Raw genomic sequence first — 25,497 nt, 5'->3', positions numbered from 1 at the left:
TAAGTCCACCAGAAGTGACAATGCCTGGCTGTCCTCCCAGGATCCCTGGCTCAGCAGCGGCCTGGCACCACAGGCCCCACAGCCGACCTGTGAGTCAATCCGCAGGAAAGGAGGAAGCCAGGAGCTATCCGCCATTTCTGGGGAAGCAGAAGGAGATGACTACCCCACCTCCCACTGTGGCCACTGGAAACACAGACAAGAAAACTGGCCTCAGGCCTGTTGGAGGATTTTTTTTTTATTATTATTATCATTATTGAAGATGAACTAAAAGAAGCCGACATAGTGATATCAAGGCCTTGGCCCGTTCTCCTGTGACTCCCCCCCACCCCTTCTTTCCCCCTGGCCATGCCCACTCGGTCAGTTGTGAATCTGGAGCAGGAGGAGCAGAGCAGCCCTGGGCTCGGCTGGAAGCCCTCCAGGTGCCAGAGGCCGGGTAGCTTGGGGGGAATCCAGGTAAAAATGAAACCAAAGGAAAGAAGCCCAGGCCATCCGTCCACTTCAAAAGGAAAAGTCACTTTTCAGAACAGAATGCTGGGAACGACTTCTCCGCACAGGAAACCAAGGACAGGAAAAAGCCCAGAACAGAATGAAATACGGACCGGCTCCAGTGGGGGTCTCCCCCACGCCCCCCGATCCAGCCACAAGCAGGGAACCAGGACAAGCCCCAATGTCATCAGCGCAGCGATGGCGCCCGTCCCACGAGTCCGGGGGATATCTGCTGCCCCATCTCCTGAACGTCCACTGCTGAGTCCGTGAGCGTGCAGGTGCGTGCGGGTGTGCGCGGGTGTGTGCATGCATACATACCCGCAGAGCCACGCACGCGTGCACACACACAAACACACGCGCACACCCACGCGCACAAGCACGTGCAGAAATATAGACTAGGGTTGGTTTCTCTTTTCAAAGGTCCGTGGGTGTCCCGGTCCTCCCGGAAGACTCATCTCTCCTTCACGTGGTTCTGTGCCCCTCCGCTGCCGCTGCCACCCCCATCGCCATTCCCGCCCCCACCGCCCCCACTACACAGGACCTCTGTGAGGTCGTCCATGACCGTGACCTCCTTGGAGTCAACCAGGTTGAACTCCCTGATGAACAGGATGAAGTGTGTGTAGAGGGTGTTCAAATGTCCGTGCAGCTCCAAGGCCAGGGTCTCCTTGAAGTGCGCTGCGTATATGTGCGCCAGTACGTGGAACAGGTATCTGCAGATCTTCTTGACCAGCGACTCGAAGGAGTTGGGGAATTCCTTGCCTGGGGAGGGGGCGGGGCAGACAAGGTGCCGTCAGGCCCCGGGGCTCAGGCGGGGCTCGCTGGGAGGCAGCAGAATCAAGGCTTCCAGCCTCCCTCCCCTCCCCTTTTCCCCACTGGCCCAGACTCCCGGGCTGGAAAGATCTCAGGGTCAAAGACACCCGGCCACCGCTCAGCCAGTGACCACACCACATGGCCTTGGAGGGCAGGAAGAGATGGGCTCCAGTGGTGCTCACTCGCTGGGTCAGTAAACGTGCCTGGGCACCCGCTTTGTGCCAAGCACTGGGCTAAGGCTGGGGACACAAAAGGAGGGCTGTGCTCTTCGAGCTCTCCTCCAGGGGCCTCAGTGGGAAGGGGCCAGAGGAGACCCATCGTCTCCCCCAGAGCTGGTTAAAATCACGTAGAAGCCACAAGGGGCAGAGTGTCTGGCTGTGTCCCAACCTCCCAGGCCATCACTGGCCTTTCCTCATCACTCCAGCCTCATCAGCAGGGCCCAGACCTCCCCCAGCATCCCTTCAGAGGGTACTCAGGCCCCTTCCCTCCTTTCCCGGGGCCTCCCGCAGTTTTCAAGGCCGTCCCAAGCCCAGACTCAGAAAAACAAGAAGGGCCCCTAGCACAGCCCCTGCACCATCACTTCCCTCAGGGCCCCCACCTCAGGAACTCCCCCACTTCCCTGGAAGCAACACTACTGTCCATGCTCGTTTACAGAAGTGCGCTCGGCCTCTAAGACTCAGCTCACGGGCCACCTCCTCCAGGAAGTCCTTCCAGATTTCCCCACTGATCAGGCTCTCTTCCTCCTCCAATCCCCTTCTCTTTACTTTTCTTGTGTGTGCTACAGAATGGAAGGTCTCCAGGGGCAGGCAGGGCCTGTGGTCTTTCTTTGCATCGCACAGAAGGCCCCCGATGAGATCATCGGCTCAGCTCTGGGTGGGTGGGGACTGTGCCTACCCTTTCGCTGCCATCCCCCCATCTTGGTGCCTGACCCAAGAGCCAACCCAAGAACCTGCCCCACCCCTGCGAGCCAGGTACAGTGAAGGCACCCAAAGGTCTCTGGGGAAAGGCAAAGCTCCCCAACCGTGCAGAAAGCACAGTTCTTCCTGGATGGGGAGGGGGCGAGGTGGGGGAGGCTAAACCTCCTTCCCTGGGCCCCCCATTCCCTTCTCTGAGGGGCTGAGTGCCCAGGAGCTCTAGGGCAGACCTTGGGAAGTGGGAGCAGGGCGGGGGGCAGAAGGCCTACCGTATTTGGTAGGGAAGACGTCCTCGTCTGTCACCAGCTTCTGCACCGAGCTCATGACAAAGTCGACGTACTGGGGGGCCGTGCACTTGGTCTTCTTGCCCCGCTCATCATACCAGTAGTATTGCCTAGGGAAAAGGCGCCAAGAAGCCTTTGGGTGTGGGGAGTCGGCACTGCCAGCAGCCACGTGACCCCCGCCCCAGCTGCCTGGTGGCTTGGCCTGCTCCTCCCAGTCTCCGCCTTCTCCTGGTCATTCAGAGCCGGCCCCAAGACAACACCAGCCCTACAGAGGCTTCCTAATCAACTCAACAAACACAGATTAAGCACCTGCTGTGTACAAGACTGGCCAGCAATCCCAATGAGAAATGAGCTCCCCACTCCTAGGTAAGCTGTTACTTAATACCGAGAGTTTGTGGAGGAGAGGGGGGAGGGACACAATCTGGACATGGCAAGGACACAGAGTCCAAGGTGATGTGTAACAGGGGCCAAGAAAAGCCTGGGGCCTGCAGAGCTGGGCCAGGTCAGCCTGGGAGCGGGCGTGCAGGCCTGAAATGGGCCCCCACCCTGCCTCACTCCTTTGGACTAATGACAGATCATTCCATCCTGACCCGGGCACGCTAGGCTGCTTCATCCCGGCCTGACACCATTCTCCTCCCCATTCCCTACCCACAGCCTTGGCCTCAGCTGATGCCATGGGAGGTCGAATGCTGCAAGCTCTTCTGCCCTTGCCCCCTCCATGGGAACAGCCTTTCCACGTCCCCACCTGGGAAAGCAAGGGAGCTGGGCTGCATCTCTACCCTCTCCTCACACTAAAGGGTCTGTCAGGGGCTTGAAGCTGAGGAAGGATCTGGGGGTGTGAGGACCAAGACTTGGAGAGGGAGGAAGAGGAAGGGAAGGAGGAGGAGGAGAGCCCGTTTGTAAAGTGTCTAGGTCCAGAGGACCCTGCAGGGGGGCCACAGATGTGTACGCGCACGCGCGCACGCATGTGTGTGTGTGTGTGTGTGTGTGTGTGTGTGTGTGTGTGTGTGGTGGGGAGATCTGCCCTATGGGAGGGAGCACATGCCCGAGGGGCCCAGGAAGGGCAGAAAAGACATGTGTTGGAGTGCAGGACCTGACGAGACACAGGCAGCAGCATCCTGGCCTCCCTGCCTCGTGGCCACCAGCAGGGCTCCCAAGGCCAAGGGCAGGGGAAGCCCTCCCACAGGAATCCTGGCCAAGACAGCATACACCCCAGGCCAGGGGCAGGGCCAGTCTCTCAGGACCCACTCCTGACCTACAGCCTCCCAAGGATTCTGAGGAAGAAAGGAAGGCCCAGCCAGGCAGCCCGCACCCACAAGGCAGGCCAGGAGGCGCCCCTTCTCCTCTTCTGACAGACCTCATGTTGAAAAGTACAGCTTTGAATTCCAACTCTTCCTGGCTGAGCAACCTTGCCCAAGACTGGGCTTTGAAGAGCCTCAGCTTCCTCCTCCCTAAAATGGGTACTAACCTTCAGCCAACTGACAGGTCAGTTGTCATGGTAACAGCGCTCATTTCCACAGTGCTTTGAGGTGTGCAGAGCACTGTTCTCTTTAGAAAGCCATCTCCATGGGATGGGCATGGAACCCAATCTAGCATGATCGTACCCGCTCCTCTGCTCCCTGCTCTTTCTGTCCCAGCCTGGACTGTCAGTTCTTTGAGTCCAGGAGCATTCCGAAGCACTGGAGCCATACTAAAGGAACTGTGGCCCCGGCAGTGGAGATGGGGAGCTCCAGAAGCCCTAGCTGGATGGCAGTCCTGTGACATGTTACAGGAAGTCCAGGCCAAGTCAGGTTTGGCTGGGGTGGCGCTGGCCTGGCTAGTCGGGGTCCTGGGGAGCTCTTCGACCTTGGCAGGGGAGGGGGGCGCAGGGTGGCCTCCCCCTTCTCCATCCTCAGCACACTGGAGGGCCCTAAGAAAGATCTGTCGACAGATCTGAAGATTCTAAGCAAAGTGGAAGTTGGGTCAAAGCAACCCTCTTTTCTCTCATGAGTGTAAAGTTCCCAGGCAACAGAACCAGGAGGCGAGTGAGACCACCTTCCTTGTCTTGGTGGGCATGTCAAGCCCAAGCCACCCATTTTACAGGACTCACTCACTGTCACAGAGCAAATCAATGGCAAAGTCACAGATGGCCAGAGTCGAAGGGCCACCAGCCCATCCCCCAACTCCACCCCCAATGCCCCCTCCAACTCTACAGTTAGGAAGTGTTTGCTGCTGTCACTGCCTCCTGCTTGCCAGGCCAGGGTCCTTGTCACTCCCCCATCTTTTACACATCAGTCCAATGCCACCAATGCTCCAGCTCGGCAGGAGCACGAGAACATGTAACGGGGGCTCAGCACTGCTTGCACAAACGAGGCCCATGTGAGAGGGTTGGTAAAGAAGGACTGTCATTCCCTGAGGCCCTGTAGGGTCCCAGGACCCCTCCAGCTGGGAGGTTCACTCAGTCCCATGCACAAGGATGCTCCTTTTCATTCTTTCAGTGGTCCAGCCTGAATGGTGGCCCAGGTTCCGAGTCATGTGCACTCTTTCATTAACTGGGCCTCATCCAGCTTCAAGGCAAGAAACAGCAGCATTCTACACCCTGAACAGGGCAGCTCTCCCTGGGCCTAGCCCAAGCGCAAGGGCCACGGCACAGGAGACCAGAGGACACAGTGGCCTAGACCTCACTTATTTACTTTCTTGGTGACTTTGGTCCAGATGTCAGTTGGGAGCACACCAGGACTGCAACTGAGGCCTTGCCCCTCATAGATCCAGACTGACTGTCTTATGAAGACTACTGGCCATGGAGCTACCCCCATCTTCTCCAACAGACCACCCTTCCTATCATGCCCAGGTTCACCCTCGTGTTCAGTCTCTTTGTTTATGGGTACTTTCCCTATCAAACCCCTTTCTTCCCTATTACTGTGGAGGGCAACCTAGGGGTTATCCTGGACTCCTCACTCTCTTTCCCCCAAATCCAATATGGTGCCAAGGCCTGTCAATTTCACCTCTGCTGCACCTCTGGTCCATTTCATCTCTGTAGCCTCTCTGGCTGATTTCACCTCTGCTGCATCTCCCCAATACACCCTTCTCTCCCCTGCCCCTACCCCCAGGCCTAGACTATGGCAATGCCCTCCTGGTGGGCCTCCCTGCCTCAGGCTATCTTCTATCTATTCTAGTCTGTCTTCCTCTTAGCAATCAAACTGATCCCTTCCTTAAGTGCAAGACTGATCATGTCACACCCCTTCCTAATAAACTCCAGGGTTTACAACCAGTCTCTCTGATAGGAGCCTCATTGCTAAAATACATATAGAATTAAGTCAAATTTATAAAAATACAAGTCATTCCCCAAAATGATAAATGGTCAAAGCATATGAACAGGCAGTTTTCAGATGAAGAAATTAAAGCCATCTATAGTCATATGAAAAAATGCTCTAAATCGTTATTGATTAGAGAAATGCAAATCAAAACAACTGAGGTACCACATCACACCTATCAGATTGGCCAATGTGACAAAACAGGAAAATGATAAATGTTGCAGAAGATGTGGGAAAATTGGAACACTAATGCATTGTTGGTGGAGTTGTGAAATGATCCAACCATTTTGGAAAGTAATTTGGAACTATGCCCAAAGAGCTATAAAAATGTGCATACTCTCTGACCCAGCAATAGCACTTCTAGGGCTGTATCCCAGGGAGAATATGCAAATGGGAAAAGGACCCACATGTACAAAAAATATTTATAGCAGCTCTTTTTGTGGTGGCAAAGAATTGGAAATTGAGAGGATGCCCATCCATTGTGGAATGGCTGAATAAGGTGTGGTATATGAATGTAATGGAATACTATTGTGCTATAAGAAATGAGGAGCAGGCTGACTTCAGAAAAACCTGGAAAGACCTGTATGGACTGATGCTGAGTGAAGTGAGCAGAACCAGCAGAACATTGTACACAGTAACAGCCACATTGTTCGATGACTAACACTGACAGACTCAGCCCTTCTCAGCAATACAAGGATCTAAGACATCTCCAAAGGCCTCATGATGGAAAATGCTATCCACATATGAAGAAAGAACTATGGAGTCTGAATGCAGATCGAAGCAGACTATTTGCTCTTTTTTCTCTTCTGTTGTGTTGTTTTGTTTCCTCTTTCTGGTGGTTCCTCCTATTGGTTCTAATTCTTCTTTACAACATCACTAATGTGAAAATATGTTTAATAGGGATGTACATGTAGAGCCTATATCAGATTGTGTGCTGTCTTGGGGAGGGAAGGGGAGAAAGATTTAAAACTCAAAAGCTTATGGAAGTGATTGTTGACAAATCAAAATAAATTAATTTAAAAAAATTTTTAAATCTCGTGGCTCCCCATTCCCTCTAGGCTAAAATCCTGTATTTGGCCTCTAAAGCCCCTTTACAACCTGGCCCCTCGCTGCTTTTTCAATCCGGTTTTCTGTACACGTGACTGCCCTCCCCCCACAGACTACGATCCAGCAATGCCGGCCTCTTTGCTCCTTGCTCATCACACATTCACTGGCTGATCCCCATGCCTGAGATTCTCTCTCTCCTGGGCTCCTTTGAAGGAGTTCAGACCCCCCTTTTCTGCCCTTGTATTCCCGCATCACTCCCTCCACACCCCCCACTCCTGCTTTCTCCTCCCATGTACCCCATGGCAAGTGTGTATGCTCCTTGTGGTTTGCTCACTTGCGTCCCCTCTTAGGGTAATGAGCTCCTTGAGGGGAGGAGGCCACATTTCTGCCCTTCTTCTTATCCTCAGTGCTCTGCAAACAGGAAGCACTTAGTAGGTGCTGATGGAGTCAGTTCAGCCTGAGCACTATCCTCTCCCTATCCCAGCTACCCCTCACCAAGGGAGGTGAGGCCGAGCAGCAAGGGACCCAATGCTCCCCTGTAATTATAAGGCACTGCAGAGCCACAGACACACTCAAGGACACTCCTCTCTCCTATCCACTGAGACAGCCCTGAAATGACCAGTGTCCTCTGTACACACACACACACAGCCCTGCGCTTCTGGCCCTGGCTCAGTCTACCTGGTGGTATCTGACCTAAAAATACCCTCCCCCTGTTCAGGGCCGTTGGCCCCGGCCCAGCCCCCTGCCCTCAGCCCGAGTCACAGAACAGAATCTTCAGGGGTGGGTCAGATGACCACTTGTGGAGAACACAGTCAAGGAGACGCTCACAGTGGATGGCCTCTGGGAGATTCTGGCTTTTGCCTAGAAGGAGGAACAGGACCAGGCTGTGGGTAAGTGGGCCAACAGGAGAGTTGACTGTATTTCTGGAGAGCAGCCCAGGGCCTTGGTGAAGGCAGGGCCAAGAACAGGCTGGCAATATGGATTTGCTTCTTGGGCACAGCTGGAGTTAGATCTGTCCAATGGACCCCTTCCTGCCTCTGATGCTCACCAGGAGAGTGCTTCACGTCCCCCGAGTCTCAGTTCTTTGAAGGTAAAACGTGGCTGCTCCTAAGACCTAGAACACGGCCCAACGGGGTCACCTCTCAGCAGCCGAAGGCTCCTTCCAAACTTGGCCATGTGCCACGTCCGGTCCTCCCCCCACCCCCACCTCCAGGCAGACCCAACAGAAAAGAGGTTCCTTCTGGGCAGGGGCCCAACCTCCAGGGCCTGGATAGACCTGCTGAGTGTGGAAGAGCCTGTGTGCAGGCATAAGGGCAGCCCGAGCAGCCTCAGGGGCCAGAAGGAGGAGGCCTCCATGGTGGGCATGGTGAGAACAATCCCAGGAATTTCTCTAAGATGAAAACTCACCAGGCTGGACAAGAGCTGGTTCTCCCAGTCCTGCCTGCCTCCTGCCCCCCGTGAAGCTCATGCTAAGTCAGCAGTGGGCGGGCTCCTCTGAGGGCCCTGGGACTGAGTCTGCTGCCAAGGGGCTGGCAGAAGCCCTCACCCCAGCAGGAACTAAAGGCCCCCTTGGGTCAGGGCTGCCTGGGAATCAGGGCATCAGAAAGATTCTAGCCAGGAGCTCGAGCTATCTTGCAACCAGAAAAGTACCCAGTATAGCAGGCAGAGAGCGAGACCCAGGTTCGAGCCCTGCCTCTGACTTGCACTGGCCAGGGCGCTCTGCACAGATCAGCTGCCACACAGTGGCCTCGGCATCTGCTAAGACTGTCAATGGTGGAGAATGTGCTGGCTATTCTTGGCGGAGGGCGCACCTCCTCCAGGAGCCCTCTGCCAAAGAAGTCACAGGATGGCTCCCCAAAGTGTCTCACAACTAAACTGTACGCGCACACACACACATGCACGCACACATTTTCTAGGGGTTTTGCAGATAATAACTGAGGCATCACCATTTACAAGTGAAGGAAGGTCTATCACCCTTATTTTGTAAACCGTACCAAACGCCCAAGAAAACATCCTGCCACGAACATTTCCTTAATGAAGTCCATGCCGGTCTCTGCAGCTGCCTCCCTGTCAGCTCTGCCTCTTGCGATCCTTGTCTCCCATCGAGGCCCAGTTCAGGTGCCGCCTGCTCTGCTGTGAAGCCCCCCCCCCCCGTACCCTCCTCTTTCTCCAAAGGCTCAGTCCTCTCCCTTGGCTCCTGTTTTTGCTAAGCCCTTTTCTTACACTAACTGTGTGTGAGAGGCATGGTAATTATCATTGTGCCATCTAAGGATAAGCAAACTGAGGAAGACCGTGCAGCTGACCAAGGTTCCTGGCCCCGCCTGGCTCTTTTTTCATTGCTTCCTTAAGAGAACGGTATTTTCTCTCCTCTGGCTCTTTTGGGACACAGCCCTGCCTCTCTGGTGCTGAGACACAGTAGGTGCTTCAGTAGTAAATGCTTCTTGACTTGCCCATGCGTGGTAAGGAGCCTCTGTGTTGGTCTGAGATTTACTTGTGGATTTAGCCCTGGCTGAAATGGATCCAGCCCAGGTCCCTGCAGGTGCATACAGGGGACAAACTCTAGCCACCCTGGGCTCTGAGGTGGCTCACGGAACAGTGGAAAAGACTGCCACCCTTCCCCAGCCCCCAGGGTCACAGAGTCACTCACGTGTTGCCCACGGCCATAGTCTGGCAGGTGTCTCCCGTGCAGAATTCGGAGATTGTGCTATACTGGAGGTTGATGTGGTGGAAGAAAGTGGTCGCTGGAAGAGAGAAGAGAAAACAAGATGTGGCCATGGCTGAGCCCAAGTCCCTGCTGACAGCCCAGGCCCAACCTGGGGGTGTGGCTGCCCAATGGAGGCAGCTCTGTTGCCCTGTGCCTCTGGCTGTCAACCACACCAGGGAGATAAAACCCCTGACAGCCAGTGACCGTCCCAGAGAATGAGGCCATCCAGGGGGCTGCTGTTACCACCCCAGGGGCCACTCTAGACTCTAGCTGGGTCCTGAGCGGCTGCTACTCCAAGGCAAACTAATGGCCCAATCACGTTTTTTAGGGGTGCAAATGAAAACCAGTGCAACGCTGGGCAACCCCTCAAAGGGACAGAGCTAGCCTGGACCCTTGCCAACAGCTCCAGGCTCCCTAAATGGGGTGTTTCCTGCATGCTGCGAGTCTGAACAAGAAAGCACAAGCAGGTCCTGGCATCACCAGACAAGCACCCGTCCTGCCCCAAAGAGCGGGCATGCTCCTGCAAACCCGGAGCCATGGTCTGTGCCCTGCCCAGCAAGCTCCCACAATGAGCGCTGCTTCAGCCAACATCCACTCTCCCGGCCCTGGCTGAAGCGCACTCTCTGGGGCTCTGACATCGCCCCCAAGGCCAGGCCAGGCTTTTAACCTGCAGACGACACCAGCCAAGTGTGACCGGCAAGCATGCTGGGGCAAGCAGGGGCGAGTCTGGCACAAGACAGCCCTTTGGCAGGGCCTCTGTACCAAGCCCCAAGCGTGGCCTCTCACCGGAGGCTCCGTACAGAACCTGGCAGAATGAGCCTGCTCCTGGAAGCCCTCCTTGGGGGCTGTCGCTTTAAGGACACCAAAGACTGCAGCCTCTCCCCAGCCCAGAGGTGACCTTCAAGAATCCCAGGGCTTCTGATCCCACGAAACAGAAATCAGTGCAGCCTGGAGGGCAGGGGACCCTCACTGGGGAAAAACTCTTTGTCTCAAACATCTCAGAGAAGGTCTAAACAGAGCCAACCAGAACCAGGGCAAGCGAGTGTCATCCCTAGGTAAGTGGCCGAATGTGCAGACAGCTGCAGACTGCTGCCAGCCCCACAAGCCTGCTCCGAATCAGCGAGGAGAAGTAAAGGGCAAACGAGGACCCCTTGGAGGGCCCCCCTTTCCCACCCCACCAACGGATTGAGATGACAGAAGGGGACAAGGAAGAGGCTTTCTGAAGGGGCTCCAGGTGCGGACAGTCAGTCTGACCACCCCATGACTCCGAGAGCCCCGCTGGGCACACGCCCTAGTCAGCAAAGAGACGCAAAGGACAGAGCAGAACTCTAGGGGAGCAAAGAGGCTGCCAGCAGCCGGGGCATGGGTGGTGCTGCACGGAAGGACCCTGGGAAGACGTCCAAGGACGATGCAGAGCAGAGGAGGCAGAAGCCAAAGGACCACACGATAGGCATGTGACAATCCACAGCTCGGAAAAGGGGGCTCCCCCTCTTCAGCCTGGGGCTGTGTGAGCAGAGGGGCCGGCCGGGGCGGGCAGGGGCCGAGGGGCTTGGCAAGGCCAGGGGGAGGGCTACCTACTATTGCTGGCGAGCCACTCATTGAGGTCGATCTCCCGTGGCAGCACCACCAGGTCCTTGAACTCAAAGTCTGTGATCCTTGACTTGGCGTATTCCGGCTCCAAGTACAGCTTCTTCTCTTCGGCAGTGGGCTTCTTCCCATTTGGCTTGGCCTTGGACTTCCTAGACAGAGGCAGAGGGAGAAGGGAAAGCACGGTCACTGGCCAGCTGGTGACCCAGCCGAGGACGGCAGGCGGAAGGAGCAGAGTCTCCTCACACCCATCCTGTGGGGAGGGCCGCTCACTGACCACAGGGCCCTCCACTGGCTGGCCCACCCTCAGGTGTCTGGAGAACGAGCCTAGAGTCTCGGGCCCAACCGTCCCCTCGGGCCCAACGGCCGGCAGGAGCCCTTCCAAAGAGAGGCCGCCTTGGCTCTCAGGCATCTGGCCACAGCCCCATAGTTCTGGGCCCTGGGAGGACGGCTGTGAGAGAGAACGGCGACGCCAAACAATATCGTGAGGTACAGGGCTGTCAGGGAAAGGCTGGTAGCTCGGCCGTCTACAGGGCAGGCTGCGGGCGAACCGAGAACAGGTCGTGAGCCCATCCTTCCCGTAAAACAGACCTGCATAGGCCGCACCTAGGTTTTTAGCGGCTCACTTTCCAAATAAAGGTATACTCAATGATTAAAGTATTTTGCAAATAAACCATATTTTTTTAAAAAAGGAAAATTTCAATTAATATCAATTAATTACACTTATTACCTAAGACTTGTATTTATCATGAAATCACAAAAAGACTTTGCCACACTCACTTTGTCCCTGTTCAACGCCATTAATGACCGAAAACACGGTAAAAAGCTACGACTCTCACTCCTCTCAGACCAGAGGGACTGGCGGTGGCCAGCTGCCGTGGCTCACGAGACAAACAGGAAAGCACGTGCAACGGCAGCTTATGTGACAGGCACCCTCATGAGCAGGGGAAGGCGGACAAAGCCCTCATCACATCTTTACTTTCTTCTATATCCTCCATGCTTTTCACGGGCTGCCTGAAATCCTTTGGCTTGGTGGGCCGTGCTGGGCAGACCTGTGGTAAAAGCTCCCAGACACTCACGTCCAAACTGATGACCCATCAGACAGATGCATCTGGAGCAGCCCAGACCCTCGGGGGCCTTAGGGAGAACAGCGTTGTCTCCCTGAAGAGGGTCCGAAGAATGTTCCAGCTTCAGCCCTGGGCACCGCGCTGGGGGCTCCACAAACTTCAGCACCACCCAGGACAGATGCCCTCAGGGGCCAGGGAGGCCACGTCCAGCCCCAGGCCTCGAACAGAATCAGAAACCGACTTGGGTGGTTGGGTTTTTTCCCACTAAACAAGCATTTAGTTTTCTGTCCCTCCCATGGAAAAAACTAGAAGGACTCAACCCTTGTGAAAAATATAGCTGGTCGAGCCAAACTACCTTCTGCTCTGGCCGTGCTGCAGATCGGAGCCCCGGCTTGGCCCCAATGCCCCAGAATAGGGAAAACGCAGCAGGATTTTGAGGTCAAGAACCAGGGCATCAGATACCCCCCACCCCTCTTCCATCTGCCGCTGACCCGCTCTGCTCGTGGGAGTCAGGGGGCTCCCACTGTACAGCGTGCTGGGGTGACACACCTGTGTTCAGCCCCCACATCAGACACCTCCTAACTGATGTGACCCTGGCTAGTGTGTCTGCTTCAGTTACCTCCTCTGTAAAGTGGGGATACTAATGGCCCCATACCTTGCAGGGCTGTTGTGAGGACTGATGAGATCACATTGGTAAAGCACCACACAAATGCTGGCTGTCCTCTCCCTCCTTCTCCTCTTCCACTCGCCCATTTCTGCACGCGTACGATAAGGCAGCTGGACAGGACAACCGCTGCGGACTCTCCCAGCTCTATATCTGACCCTGCCGCGTTCTATGAGAAGTGGCCCACCAGAAGGTGACGTCCAGGGTGGGCTGGATGACCCCCCCAGGTGCTCAGAAGGCTCCATCCTCCTTGTCAGCCCACTCGTCTTTCACCAACTAGAGCCTAGAGACCCTGAACAGTCATATGGAAAAAGCCACGCCCAGGGATTCTCTGGCCAGGCTCCCAGGCACAAGCTAAGGGGATCCCAGCACCCATCAGGGTGGGAATTAGGAAAGCATCCTGCCCAGGATCTTGTGCATGTCCCGGGGATGCTCCAGAGACAGCCCTGCCTGGGGCTTTCCTCTAGCTGTCAATCCAGAAAGACTTCCTGGGCCCCTCTATCCAAGACCTGGGGCAGGAGGGCCTCTGGCACACATGGAGTGCTTCCTGAAGGAGGGGCAGATGCAGGGGCATCAGGGGTGAGGAGGGGGAGCCTGAGAGGCAGCGCTTTCCCTCTAAGGGGTGAGCCCCAGGCTGGCCCTGGCAGGGTGCTGTTGGGAAATCTCTCTCCATCTCATCTCCTTGCCTTATCCCCTCTTACCATCATTTCCAACATCTCCTCACCTGCCCACACCTTCCTCTGTGGCCTCCAAATTGGCCCAAATTCCCTGAAAAACCTTTTCCTTGGCCCCACGGCCCCTGGAGATCTGGGCATCTCCCAAAGGAGCTGTGGGCCCTCCCCACCCCCTGATTCTCTCTTCTCACTCTGTCCCCAAATCCAACGGTTCTCCTTTTTCCTGACTGTGCAGCTGTCCCTCCTCCCAGCTCACTCGCTTGCTCTCTCTCTGCTCTCTCTCTCTCTCCCTCCTCCCTCTCCCCTCCCTCCTCCCTGCTCTCCCTCCCTCCCTCCGGCTGTCTCTCTGGCTGTCAGGTCCTCTCTGGTCTCCTCCGCCTCCACCTAATTCACACTGGGCTCTGCCCTCTGCCTCCTTCCATGTGTCTCCCCTATCACACAGACCTTCTGGGTCCCTAAAGAGCAGGTCTGACCATGCTACATGCACTCTCAACAGCCTTCAAAGACTCCCCATTGATTTCACTCGTTACTGGTTTTTCCCCCACTGCCCTTACATTAACAGACAAGTCTCTCTGTCGGGTACTTAAAGCCCATCACAATGAGGCTGCTTGGGGGAGCAGGAGACACAGCGCCAGGCTTGGAGTCAGAAAGGTCTGAGTGTTAATCCTTGCTCACTGGATAGCTCCATGACCCCGCGCCTCAGTTTCCTCATCTGTAAAATGAGGGGCGGTAAAGGCCAGCTTAGTGCCCCTCCCTTTTTCCATTCTCAAGCTGCCAATCACTGGGAAGTTCAAGCACGCCCCCTTCCCCCACTGAATGTAAGGAGGGCGGGGTCTCTCCCTAGTGCTCCGCATACTGCCTGGAACACAACAGGCCCTTCGTGTTGGCTGGCAGCGGCAGATTTCACATATTAGCTGTGTGAACTTGGACAAGTGACGACCCTGTTTCCACATCTGTAAAAGAAGGCATCTGGACGAAATGCTTTCTAAGGCTTGCAGCCCACTCTGACCAAGATCTTTGTCAGATGAGCTGCTCTTACCTACATCTCCCCCGTTCTGCACTTTTCACTTTCAAATCTGGGAGGAGAGGGGAGGAAACATGGGTACACCTGTTGCCTGTCCACTCCCCAGACTCTCAAGATTGGGCAGGGGCTCTGGCCCCCTCCCCCCAGCCCTGGGGAAGGCCTTTCTGATTCCTGTAATCATCAAATTCCTCCTGCATCTTCCTCCCTCGGGATCCCCCTGGGCTTCTGCTCCCTGGGGCCTCCAAGAACAAAGCCACTTGCTCTTCCCCAGGACAGCCCCTGACACTTTTGGACACAGCGCCCAGACCTCCCCCTAGATTCCTCTTCAGCCCTCCCTCCCCTGGGCCCCCTTCAGGCCTTTCACCCTCCTGAAAACGGTCCCACTCTCATCAATGGCTTCTTAAGGTCTGGGATATGGAGCGGGGCAGGGAGGCGAACACCACCCTCTGGCTTGGAGGGGATCAGGGCCTCCCAAGCCTCTCAAGGAGCTCTCAGCAAAGACCACACTACTCACTCATACTGAACTTGGGGTACGCTCAGCCTCAGAGGTCTTTTTCAGATACTTTCCCCCTTTTGCACTGAGGCTTAAAGCAGATTCTGTGTGTAGTATGCCCACACAGTCCTGGGGAAGTCGGGCAGCAGACTGGAAACTTGTCAGGGCATAGATCATTCTCCTGGTCTCAAGGACCACCTTCCAGAACCCACCCTCCTCACAGCCCGGACTAGAACCCTTCAGCAGGGAAGGTGCCTAAGATAAGAAGTCTTCGGCTCCGGACCGCAATGATTGGCCCAGGGCTGCGGGGCAGCAGCCCCCGTTAGCCGGCTTCAGCGCCCGGTTCCCTCAGCGGGTCACAGCGGCACACGATGATAACAGCTGCTCCCTCATCCTTGCCACCGCTGCAAACGGACGGACCGCGGCGCCAAGAGGGGAAGGGTCTGATCAGAGGGGCCTTCGATAGGACTGGAAGCCGCAGGGCTGGGTAGGGGGCTGTCCCCTCAACAAGAAGGGTGACCCAGCTCCCTGGGAAAGGAGAGCGCGCCAGGGCTGAAACAAGAAACTGAGCAGCAGACAATGAGTCGGCCACGCCCTTCTCCTGCCTCCACGGGGCTGGGCACCTTTCGCCCTCTGCTGCTGCTTCCGCCCTTGGGGGGATGGGGAGCTCATTTCAGAGGACAGGGTGGGATGGCTCCGAGACAGCCTCCCTTCCCACTCCGGGCATCGGGAAAGGCCTTCGTTCTGTCTCCTCCGAGCTCTCCTGCTGCCTCTGGATCCAGCCATGGAGGAGAGCAACTGGTCCCCACGCACATCACGAGGACCCTGTGTGCATACATATGAACGTGCGCGCACAGCACGCAAACTACATGTGGATGTGCATGTGTACGCAAACACAGACTCGTATTCGGACGCACTGCACAGACTGCACACAAGCGTGGATGTGAACGCACATGCACACAGCACTGCTGTATGTGGCTGCATACATAGCATGCACACGTATGTACGTGTACGCGGGTGTGTACGTGAGCACACACACACGGCCACATAAAGCACTGCGCAAAGTCGTGTGGCGTAAAGGACAGGTGCTCCTCTCAGAACGACGATCCGCGTTCACGTGCGCTGACCACGCCAGTCGCACAGTGACAGCCCCCATGCCCTCCGTGGCCCAAAGCCATGGAAATGCTGGCGCATCCCCTTCCTCTGGCTACACAGACACCCAGGAGCAGCGAGAGCGGCGCGATGACTTCGCACAGCTAACTCCTCTAACCAAGATGCATCGTAAGCTAAGAACAAGCACGAAGAGGAAACCGGCCCAGGACGATGCACAGCCCCCATGGCAAACGGGCCGACCCCACCCCCCACCCGGGGAGAAGGGGCGGGCCACGCCCACCAACTGCCACGCCTGGGGCACCCCTCAAGGAGAGACGGGGCAGCATGTGCCAGGCAAGTCAAGGCACAATCACCACCCCTCACGTCCCCGTGGGGACGACCCGAGAACGGCAGAGCTTCCAGCCTGCTTGTCCAGTGGCCCAATACCAGAAACCGCTGGTCCACCTTATCAGAGAAGCCGGCTGGGCAGCTGCTGGGCCAAGCTTCCCTCAGCAGACTGGGAGCTCCCTGAGGGCAGGGCCCGGGGCTTCGAGGCCTCCTTCCTTCCTCTCTTCCACCTTCCCTAGCCAGCACCACTGACTCTTACACTCCCTCCGAAGGGGAAGGACCCCTCTTGATTCTGCCTTCTGAGAGCAAGTAGCCAGCAAGGCCTGGTCAAGATCAGACTGAACTGTGACGGTTGGAGGTGAGGGAATGAAACTAGCTCTGATGAGAAGGGGCAGCAAGGAGGTGGGGAGCCAGAGGCTGCAAGCCCACCTGCCAGGCTAGGGTGGAGGCTGGAGTTTGCTTGGGGCCTGGGGCCCCATCAGCAAACATGTAGGAAGTGCCTACTGCATGCCAGGCACAGCCTTGCTGGGCCACATGCCCTACCTTCCTCACCCCCCACCCCCCAGCACTATCTCAACCCCCTAAGCTGGAAAGTCAACACTTTCCATGCTGGTGCACCTGGCTCCCACATGGCTCGGTGAGGGTTACTGTCTCTGCCCCACAGAAGTAACTCCCTCCCCTGGCCTTCCTAGGCTGTTGCTGCGGGCTCTGAAGGCCCTTGACCACACTCTCCCTCTCTGTGAGCAGCCGTGGAGATTGGGCTGGCACAGCCCACTAATGGGGTGGGGTCACACTGGGGGGGGGGCTTTGCTCCAATTGGGAGGCAAGCAGAGCAGGACAGAAAATGGGGTGACAGTTCGTAGCATGGAGCTCTGATGCTCCCCGCAGGGTGGTGCTCCTCATAGTGGCGGGTGCTCCCTGCAGTGGGAGGTGGTGCTCCCCAGAGGGGGGTGCTTCCTGCAGGGTGGTAGTGCTCCCCATAGTGGAAGAGGGGTGCTCCCCACCGCGGAGGGTAGTACTCCCCACGGGAGGGGATGCTCCCTCAGGCTCAACAGGGCCAGGAGCCTCTGGCACTTTTTTTTTTTTGGTAGGCAAGGGGGGTTAAGTGACCTGTCCAGGGTCTGAGGCCGCATTTGAACTCAGGTCCTCCTGAATCCAGGGCTGGTGCTCTATCTACTGCGCCACGTAGCTGCCCCCAGCCTCTGGCACTTTTCCACAGACAGCCTGTGGGCTCCACTCTGCGGTCACTTGAAGCTGTTCCTGAGCTTCCTCTCAGGAAGGCCAGTGTAGACTGATCCTGTGGCTTGCTAATGAGAAGCCCTTCTGCCCTTCCTGCTGAGGCAGGTGTGGCCAGCACAAGGCCTGCGAGGTCGTGGAGAGGAGGAGAGGCTGGGCCTCTAGTACCGGCTGCTCAGCAGGAAAACAGAACCCACACAAGTGGGTTGGTCACAGCGGGGACTGAGGAGGAAGGAGGCAGACAACAGATACGCAGGAGTCAAGGGCAGTCTCACAAGATCCTCCCCAAATGCAGCCCTCCCCCAGAAGGATCCACGGCAGCCCCTGGGCTCCGGAGTTTCAGCCTGGTCAGGAGCCCCCTCCCTGCTTCCTGCCAGGTTTGGAAAGGGAGGCCATAAATCCCTGGAGGTCATCCTCATGAGCAGGGAGTACCCTCGGCACACAGCTAGGGCCACCTGCACCACCTGCTCCGTCCTGTTTGGAAAGTGTAAGGGGATGGGTGTCTGCCTTCCTTCTGTCCCTGTCTGGCTATCCGGGGAGAGGACACCACCTGTGGGCCGAGATGCCAGGACGCCAGCTACCACATCCTAGGAGGGCACACCAACCACCTCAGCCCTCTGTGAGTGCCCAGGCCCAGGGAAGGAGGCCGAACCCTAGGCCGGACGGACGCTGTCCATGCCCCGCTCGGGGGAGCCTCCCTAGCACCTGGAGAAACAAACACCCTGACCTTGGCCTTTTTTCATTCTCTTCTGGTTTCTTGCTAATGGCTGATTTAAGAGAAGGAGGAATAAGAATGCTCCCCTCATGCCAGGGAATTCTTTTCCTTCAGATTCTCAGAGTGGCCCTTTGCCTTAAAAGGTAATCTGCCTTGCTGGTGCCCGGGCAGGGCCAGCATGTTCCGGGTGACAGGGGCCAGGACAAGATTCTGAACTCAGGCTCTCCCAACAGGCAATTTTCTAAAAGTAAACTCTCTGGAGAAAGGACCTCGGCAGGAGCCGGAGGCAATGTGCCAGGGCTGTGGGAGCCGTCCCTAGCACCCAGCACACCCAGCACGGGCAAGGTGCGAGCTCCCGCTTACAGCTGTCAGGCCTAGCTGGGGCTTGGAGCTCCCCCCACGGCCTGCTCCAGGAATGAGGAAAAGGCATGTTGGGGGCAAAGAGCCAGGTAGCCCGGCGTCCACCTCTGCTGCTCCCAAGAGTCTGCCCTTGAGAAAAGGGCTCCGGATTCGGGTTTATCAGGAGGTCACTGAGCCCTTCTGAGGTATCGATGACGATGGAGTCCAGCAGCATTTGTGTGTGCACATGTGTGAGGGGGGCTGCCCTGGGGAGGCACAGGGGTTCTGGGCAGGTCTAGACATCTCCGATACCTGAGGGGGTCAGACATGTACCCACAAGCATGTACGACTGCTGGCCAAACAAAGGCCAGGCCAGGCAACTCTGGCCCTCCAAAAACTAACACTCTAATGATTCCACCTGGGTTAAGACACAGATTCTATTACAAACCAGACAGTCAATCAATAAACGCTGAAGTGACACAGGTTGGAGCCTAGGGCCTGGAGTCAGAAAGACCCGAGTTCAAATCCAGACTCAGATACTTTCTGGGCAAGTCACTTCACCCTGTTTGCCTCAGTTTCCTCATCTGTAAAATAAGCTGGAGAAGGAAATGATAAATGACATCTTCGTCATGAAAACCTCAAATGGGGTCACGGGGAGTCGGACAGGACTGAAACAAGTCAACACCAACAAAGCCCCTACTAGAGGACAAGCTGACAGATCTGGCTACCGCCAGGAAAAGGCACCGCTATGGGGCCTGGGGAGAGAGCCCCAGAAGGACCTTACCATCTATTGCAGGAGGAAACTGAGGCACAGAACAAGGTCTCCCAGCATGGGCTCGAGGCAGAGCCCAGACCTCAAGTTTCCTGACCAGCCTCCAGCATGGTCAGGGTAAAATCCCCCATGGCTCTCTTGAGCCCTGGTTATTTGGGCACCCTGCAGCCTACAGAGGGCTGACAGTCTCTCTGGCTCAATCTTCCAAAAGGGCTTGGGACTCATGTCAGAACTGGGTCAACAGGAGAATGCTACCACACATCACAGAGGCGACACGGGGAATGAGAGTTCCCAGAACTGACTGGCAGAAAGGTCCTGCTCACCACAGGCAAAAGGCCCAGCACAGCTGCCAGGGACAGACCTCGCAAATCCTGCGGCCTGGCCAGCACTGTGGACTGGCCTTTTCGCTGTAGTTCCAGAGAATCCATTTCCTTGGTGATGCTCTGGATTTTAAGCATTTGATGATTTTCTAAGAAGGGGGTCCCACAGAGAAGCTAGGTGGTGCAGTGGATAGAGCACCGGCCCTGAAGTCAAGAGGACTTGAGTTCAAATCCAGCCTCAGACCAAACACTTGACACTTACTAGCTGTGTGACCCCTGGGCAAGTCACTTAACCCCCACTGCCCAAAAAAAAAAAAAACAGAAGGGGGTCCCATCAGAGCTCTCCCCAGAGACCTGGTGCTGGGGACAAACCCTCTACTACCCACCCTCCCTTCAAGGGCCCGACAGCCTAACAATTTTAACAGGCATTTTAAGAATGGTCAGTCCCCTCAGTCAAAGGAATCAACCAACCACCTAGAACGTGACAGAGCCGCTCAGCCCTGACACTGGCTGGCTGAGTGTCTCTGGGTAATTCACTCCCCTCTCTGGACTTGGGTTTCCTTCTCCTCCACCTCACCTATCTCTGCTCTAAACCTTCGAGGCTCTAAGTCTGCCTTCTGGTCTCTGTCATCCCCCACAAAGGGGGCCTCTGATTCTCCCGATGACCAGCTGCCCCCTCCTTCCTCCCACCACAGGCACCTTTCCCAAGAGGCTCAAGGCCAGAGCCCGTGACGGCCTTCCACGGGCAAGGCCGGAGCTTTGGCTCTGCAGAGAACAAGGCAGAGAAGGCAGCTCCTCATCAGAGCCTCCCTAGGCGAGGCACTTCTGATAAAAAAAGAGCCTGCCTGCCTAGCAGAGAGGACCCAGACGGCCCCTTCTCCAGCCTCTGAGGCAGCACACAAAAGGATGCTTTGTTCTCTCTCAGGGGCGAGGAGTTTCTCCAAACAGAACCCAGGACAATCTGTCCGTGTCTGTCATCAGGCAGACCAGTCATAGCCCAAGGAGCCCAGGTAGTCCTGAGCCTCCAGATCCCTCTCCCCGGTGCAGAAACCAGGCCACAGCAAGTGTCTCCTGCAGAGGCCAGGCTCTCCCACAATTCTCCAGTCTCATACCCAAGGTCTGAACCTCCTCAGCTTTTGGGGCTGCTGTGACTTGGAGAAGCTCCACAGAGACAAGAAAAAGGAAGCAAATGTCACCTGCTGCCCCTGAAGAAGGAATACCAAGGAACCGATGAGGGGGGAGGGGGCCGTCAGGAGCAGCAGCAGGCCCTATCCGGGGCTGCTGCTGTGGCTGGAGCCCAGAGGTATGAGCAACGTCAGTGCTCACTCTGAGGGCCAGAAACAGGGAAATGAGGAGGCTTCACACACTCAGGGAGTCCCCAGGACCACAGGGACAGCAAAGGTCGCCTAGCCCAACTCTCCTGGACAGACTGAGAAGCTGCACCCCAGAAAATAAAACGCTGCTACGTGCTCTGAACTGACAGCATCAGATTCTCCAGCTCAGTGGCCGGCTCTGTGACAGCCAACGCAAAAGGAAGGCTGACCACTTTGACCCATGGCCCTGGGAGTCCACTGGAAAGGGCTCAGGAGAACACTGAGGACCTGCCAGCAGCCACCTGATGCGGGGACCTCAATAAGCTGTGGGAAAACCCGCCACAAAGTCTGCAAACCCGAACCACTCTGGCCCCAACAATTTTCACCTTCCCTGTAAGTGGAAGAAAATGCCAAGTCGGCTTTGGCCACCGCTCCTTTCCCCAAAAGGTCTTGCAGGAAGTCATCTGAGGTCTGGAGCCCCAAAGGGGAGGGCCTGATCAACAAAACGCCTCAGCCACCAGCTGAGCTCCACTGTCATGTGGAATGCAGCGTGTCGCCTCAGGGCTGAAGATGGAAACTCCCCACAGAAGCACAAGCAGAAGACAGACCCGGCAAGTCCTCTGTACCCGGGCACATGGGACTGGGAGAGGGAAGCCTGTTCTCTGGTTCCTGGGATGCCGGCACTGAGGGCTAGGCATCTGCTCGAACCCTTCATGAAAAACAAGGGGGAAGACAGGACGGCTAGAGGTAGGACAGGTGCCCAAGGGCCGAAGGCTGCGAGATGCCTGCGTTGTCCCCGACATCATCGAGTCCTTGTTCGGTTGGGTCACAGCCGCTCTGTCCAGGGAAGAAGCCTTGCTCGGGGACTGCGCCAGCTGAATTCTCGGCAGTTCTTTGCAAATGGGGGTGGGGGTGCACTTGCCAAATAGCGACTCCTCTGCCATATAAGCCCACGTCAGGAAGCCATTCGCCAGGCCTCCCACATCCCAACACGAAGGGCGTGGGAGCGGGACTCTGGCCCCACAGAAAATTCCTAAACAATCTGATGTGTGGATTGCCTGCAGGCTCCACCAGGGGATCGCTGAGAGGGGAAGGGATTTTAGTAGACAAGACTTGGCAGACCACAACCTGTCTGAGCCCATGCGCTTGAAGACTTCAGAAAGCCCCAGGGCAGCCTCCGTGGGAGGCTCATTCCATTACAGCTCTCCTGGCTGCCATGTGGACCGAGCCAGGGCGGGTAGGGAGGCCTGGTGCCCTGGGCCTGTGAAACATACCCCTGGAATCAGCAGTGGAACAGGCAGGGAATATAATGGCCCTCGAAGCCAGGAGATCTCTACACCAGGCTCTAGCCACGTGCTTTGGGATCCCTGCAGGGTCAGCACCAAGAGTGTGCCTTGGGGGAGAGGCCATGAAGTGACTGTGGAGACATTAGGGGAAGGGGGTGAGAGGGGTCCTAGCACACTATCTTATCAGGCACCTGAACTGTCTGGTCACCTTCTCCCGAAGGGAGGGAGCAAGGTGTGAGCAGGGCCCACCCTCAGGATGTGTGGGGCAGCCAGAATCAACCCCAAAGAGCAGGCTTTTCCCTGTTTCAGTGCTGGGTCCCTTGGCAGCAGTCCGGCGACGGCCACCGAGCCCTGCTCAGAACCACATTTTTAAACACAAGAAGTACAATCATCAAAGGACTAAAGCGAAAGCAGGTCATGGATGCCAGGTTAACAAGACCATAACAGGCTGCAGAGTGGACTCTGGGTCCAAGCGTCTACACCTTGGGGAGGGTGCCGTGCACAGGCACTGTACACAAGGGCCTGGACATACAAATGCTGCTCAGCGCCCGAGGATCTGGCTGGTGGGGGAAGAGAAGGGCGTTTTGAGGCAAACATCCAGGTTCCGATCCGGGTTCTGTCGTTTTTTTGTAAAATGGCTTCCCTCTCCCCAGCCTCAGTCTGTAAAACCAGGGAGTTAAGGTCTCTTACAACACTAAAGCGTATCCTCCAGCTACAAATTTAGGACTGGGGGGCATTTCTACGTTCATTTGTTTCCCTGTCGTGTGTGCATGTGGGGGGGAGATCTGAGTGGGGGGGGGAATGTGAGTGTGGGGGAGATGTGGGTGTGGGGGGGATGTGAGTGTGGGAGGGATGTGGGTGTGGGGGGGATGTGAGTGGGGGGGATGTGAGTGGGGGGGGGATGAGAGTGTGGGGGGGATGTGGGTGTGGGGGGGATGAGAGTGTGGGGGGGATGTGAGTGGGGGAGGTGGGTGTGCTGGGGATGTGAGTGTGGGGGGTATGTGAGTGTGGGGGGATGTGAGTGTGGGGGGGATGTGGGTGTGGGGGGGATGTGAGTGGGGGGGAGGTGGGTGTGGGGACTGCTGGAGGGAGGATCCCTTCCTCCATGTTTGGACACCCTTCTCACACATTCCATTTAAGAGAAATAGCCGACTTCCATCCCCTTCTTTCCCCGTCAACACTGAGTGTATTCCTTTTACTCTTCCTTCTCTTTTCCCTCTTAGAACCCTCAGAACAAAGCCAATCCACCGCCCAGCGCTCTGCCTTTCTTACTTAATTCCCTTAGGACCCTTTGAGAAGAAGATTGGGCAGGAACACTTGTTTCTTCTCAGGAAGGAAGAAAGCAAGCATACACCAAGTGCCCACGATGCGCCAGGCACTGTTATAAATGCCCCTGCCCTCCGCTGCCAGGTCTTGTGGGATCCCTTCTGTAACACGGAAGCTCTGTATTCTGGCGGGGCGTCAGCGGGTGAGGTTGGAACCGGCCCCTTGGATTTCCCAGGCCCTGTGGCTCTCCGTGGCCTGTCTTCCAGGTCAGCTGTATCTCAGATCCAATGCCGTCCACTTGCTCCTAGTTTTTTTTTTTTGTTTTCTCCCCCTAGTCTTTTGCTTTTGTCTTCCTCTCTCCTGCTGGTCCGTGGCGTCCCCGATCGCTGGTGCGTCTCTTCTCCCGGTCAGAGAGCCTGTGGATTTGGGCTAGGGCTACACTCTCCTTTCTAAGCTATGCGTTCTCTCTTTTATTTTTCCTTCAGAGCTTATTTGACTTTTGCTTCGTTTCTTCTAAGCATTCACACAGTTCTGGTGGAGAACCTGTTCTTCCTTTGAAGCACGGCTTGCAGTTTTCTCGAGCTTCTCCCCTTCTAAGCTGGATTTCTTGGGTTCTTCTGCATCTGAAGTGACCTTCTGCACCAGCTGAGGTCTTTTTCACTCTCCCTCTCTCTCCAACCTTAGTTCTGGAATTGTGTCTGGATTCTTTTTGTTTTAAGATGTCACATGATCTGTTCAGTCAGTAAACCTTTATTAAGCACCTACTGCGTGCCCAGCACCAGAGATACACAGACAAGTAAAACTGCGCATCTGTGACTGAGAAGCGCACAATCAGCGGGCCTGCCTGGGGACTGGCCCAGAGCCATCTGGTCACAAACAAGTCCTGAACTCAGGCCTTCCCAACTCCTAGGCAGTCCTTTCTCCATTAGTCCAGGTTGCCTCTCGTAAAATGACTGTGATCTCGTTTGTGTCTTTTTGTTTGTTTGTTTTTACTTTTTAAATTAATTAATTAATTTTTAGTTTCCAACATTCATTTCCATAAGATTCTGAGTTCCAAATTTTCTCCCCCTCTTCCTCCTCCCCCCAAGACAGCATGCAATCTGATATAGGCTATACATATACATTTGAATTAAACCTATTTTCACATCAGTCATGATGTAAAGAACAATTAGAACTAATGGGAGGAACCACAAGAGAGAAGAAACAAAATAACAAAAGAAAAGGAGAAAAACTGTCTGCTTCTGTCTGTATTCAGACTCCATGGTTCTTTCTCTGGATGCGCATAGCTTTTTCCATCATGAGACCTTCAGAGATGTCTTAGATCTTTGCATTGCTGAGAAGAGCTAAGTCTATCAAAGTCAGTTATCAAACAACATGGCTGTTACTGTGGACAACGTTCTCCTGGTTCTACTCACTTCACTTAGCATCAGTCCACATGAGTCTTTCCGGGTTTTTCTGAAGTCCACCTGCTCATCATTTCTTATAGCACAACAGCATTCCATTACATTCATATACCATAACTTGTTCAGCCATTCCCAAATGGATGGGCATCCCCTCAATTTCCATTTGTTTGCCACCACACAAAGAGCTGCTATAAATGTACATGTGGGTCTTTCCCCCATTTTTATGATCTCTTTGGGATACAGACCTAGTAGAGGTATTGCTGGGGCAAAGGGTACCTACAGCTTCACAGCCCTTCGGGTATAGTTACAAATTGTTCTCCCAAATGGTTGGATCAGCTCACAATTCTACCAACAATGCAC

General features: G+C 55.7%; 1 protein-coding gene across 6 annotated transcripts in view; it reads right to left on the bottom strand.

Moving 5' to 3' along the window:
• Positions 1-219: 219 nt before the first annotated feature.
• MOB2 (MOB kinase activator 2) overlaps positions 220-25,497 on the bottom strand; it is a 98,288-nt gene continuing 73,010 nt past the window's right edge. For 5 of the 6 annotated variants that reach the window (XM_020970762.2, XM_020970758.1, XM_020970759.2 and 2 more), the window contains exons 2-5: positions 11,117-11,277; positions 9,482-9,575; positions 2,480-2,604; positions 220-1,245 (exon numbers count right to left, since the gene is read on the bottom strand). In XM_020970762.2, the coding sequence (XP_020826421.1) occupies positions 938-1,245; positions 2,480-2,604; positions 9,482-9,575; positions 11,117-11,277 (688 nt within the window). In that variant the 3' untranslated portion in view covers positions 220-937. Of the gene's footprint in view, positions 1,246-2,479; positions 2,605-9,481; positions 9,576-11,116; positions 11,278-12,847; positions 12,961-25,497 lie in introns of those variants that run through there. The other variant, XM_020970757.1, reaches the window with a different exon arrangement.

This window comes from Phascolarctos cinereus, unplaced genomic scaffold (genome assembly GCF_003287225.1).
Source record: "Phascolarctos cinereus isolate Bilbo 61053 unplaced genomic scaffold, phaCin_HiC Scaffold_9;HRSCAF=440, whole genome shotgun sequence".
Classification (NCBI taxonomy): domain Eukaryota; kingdom Metazoa; phylum Chordata; class Mammalia; order Diprotodontia; family Phascolarctidae; genus Phascolarctos; species Phascolarctos cinereus.
This window is presented reverse-complemented; position numbering and strand designations above follow the sequence as displayed.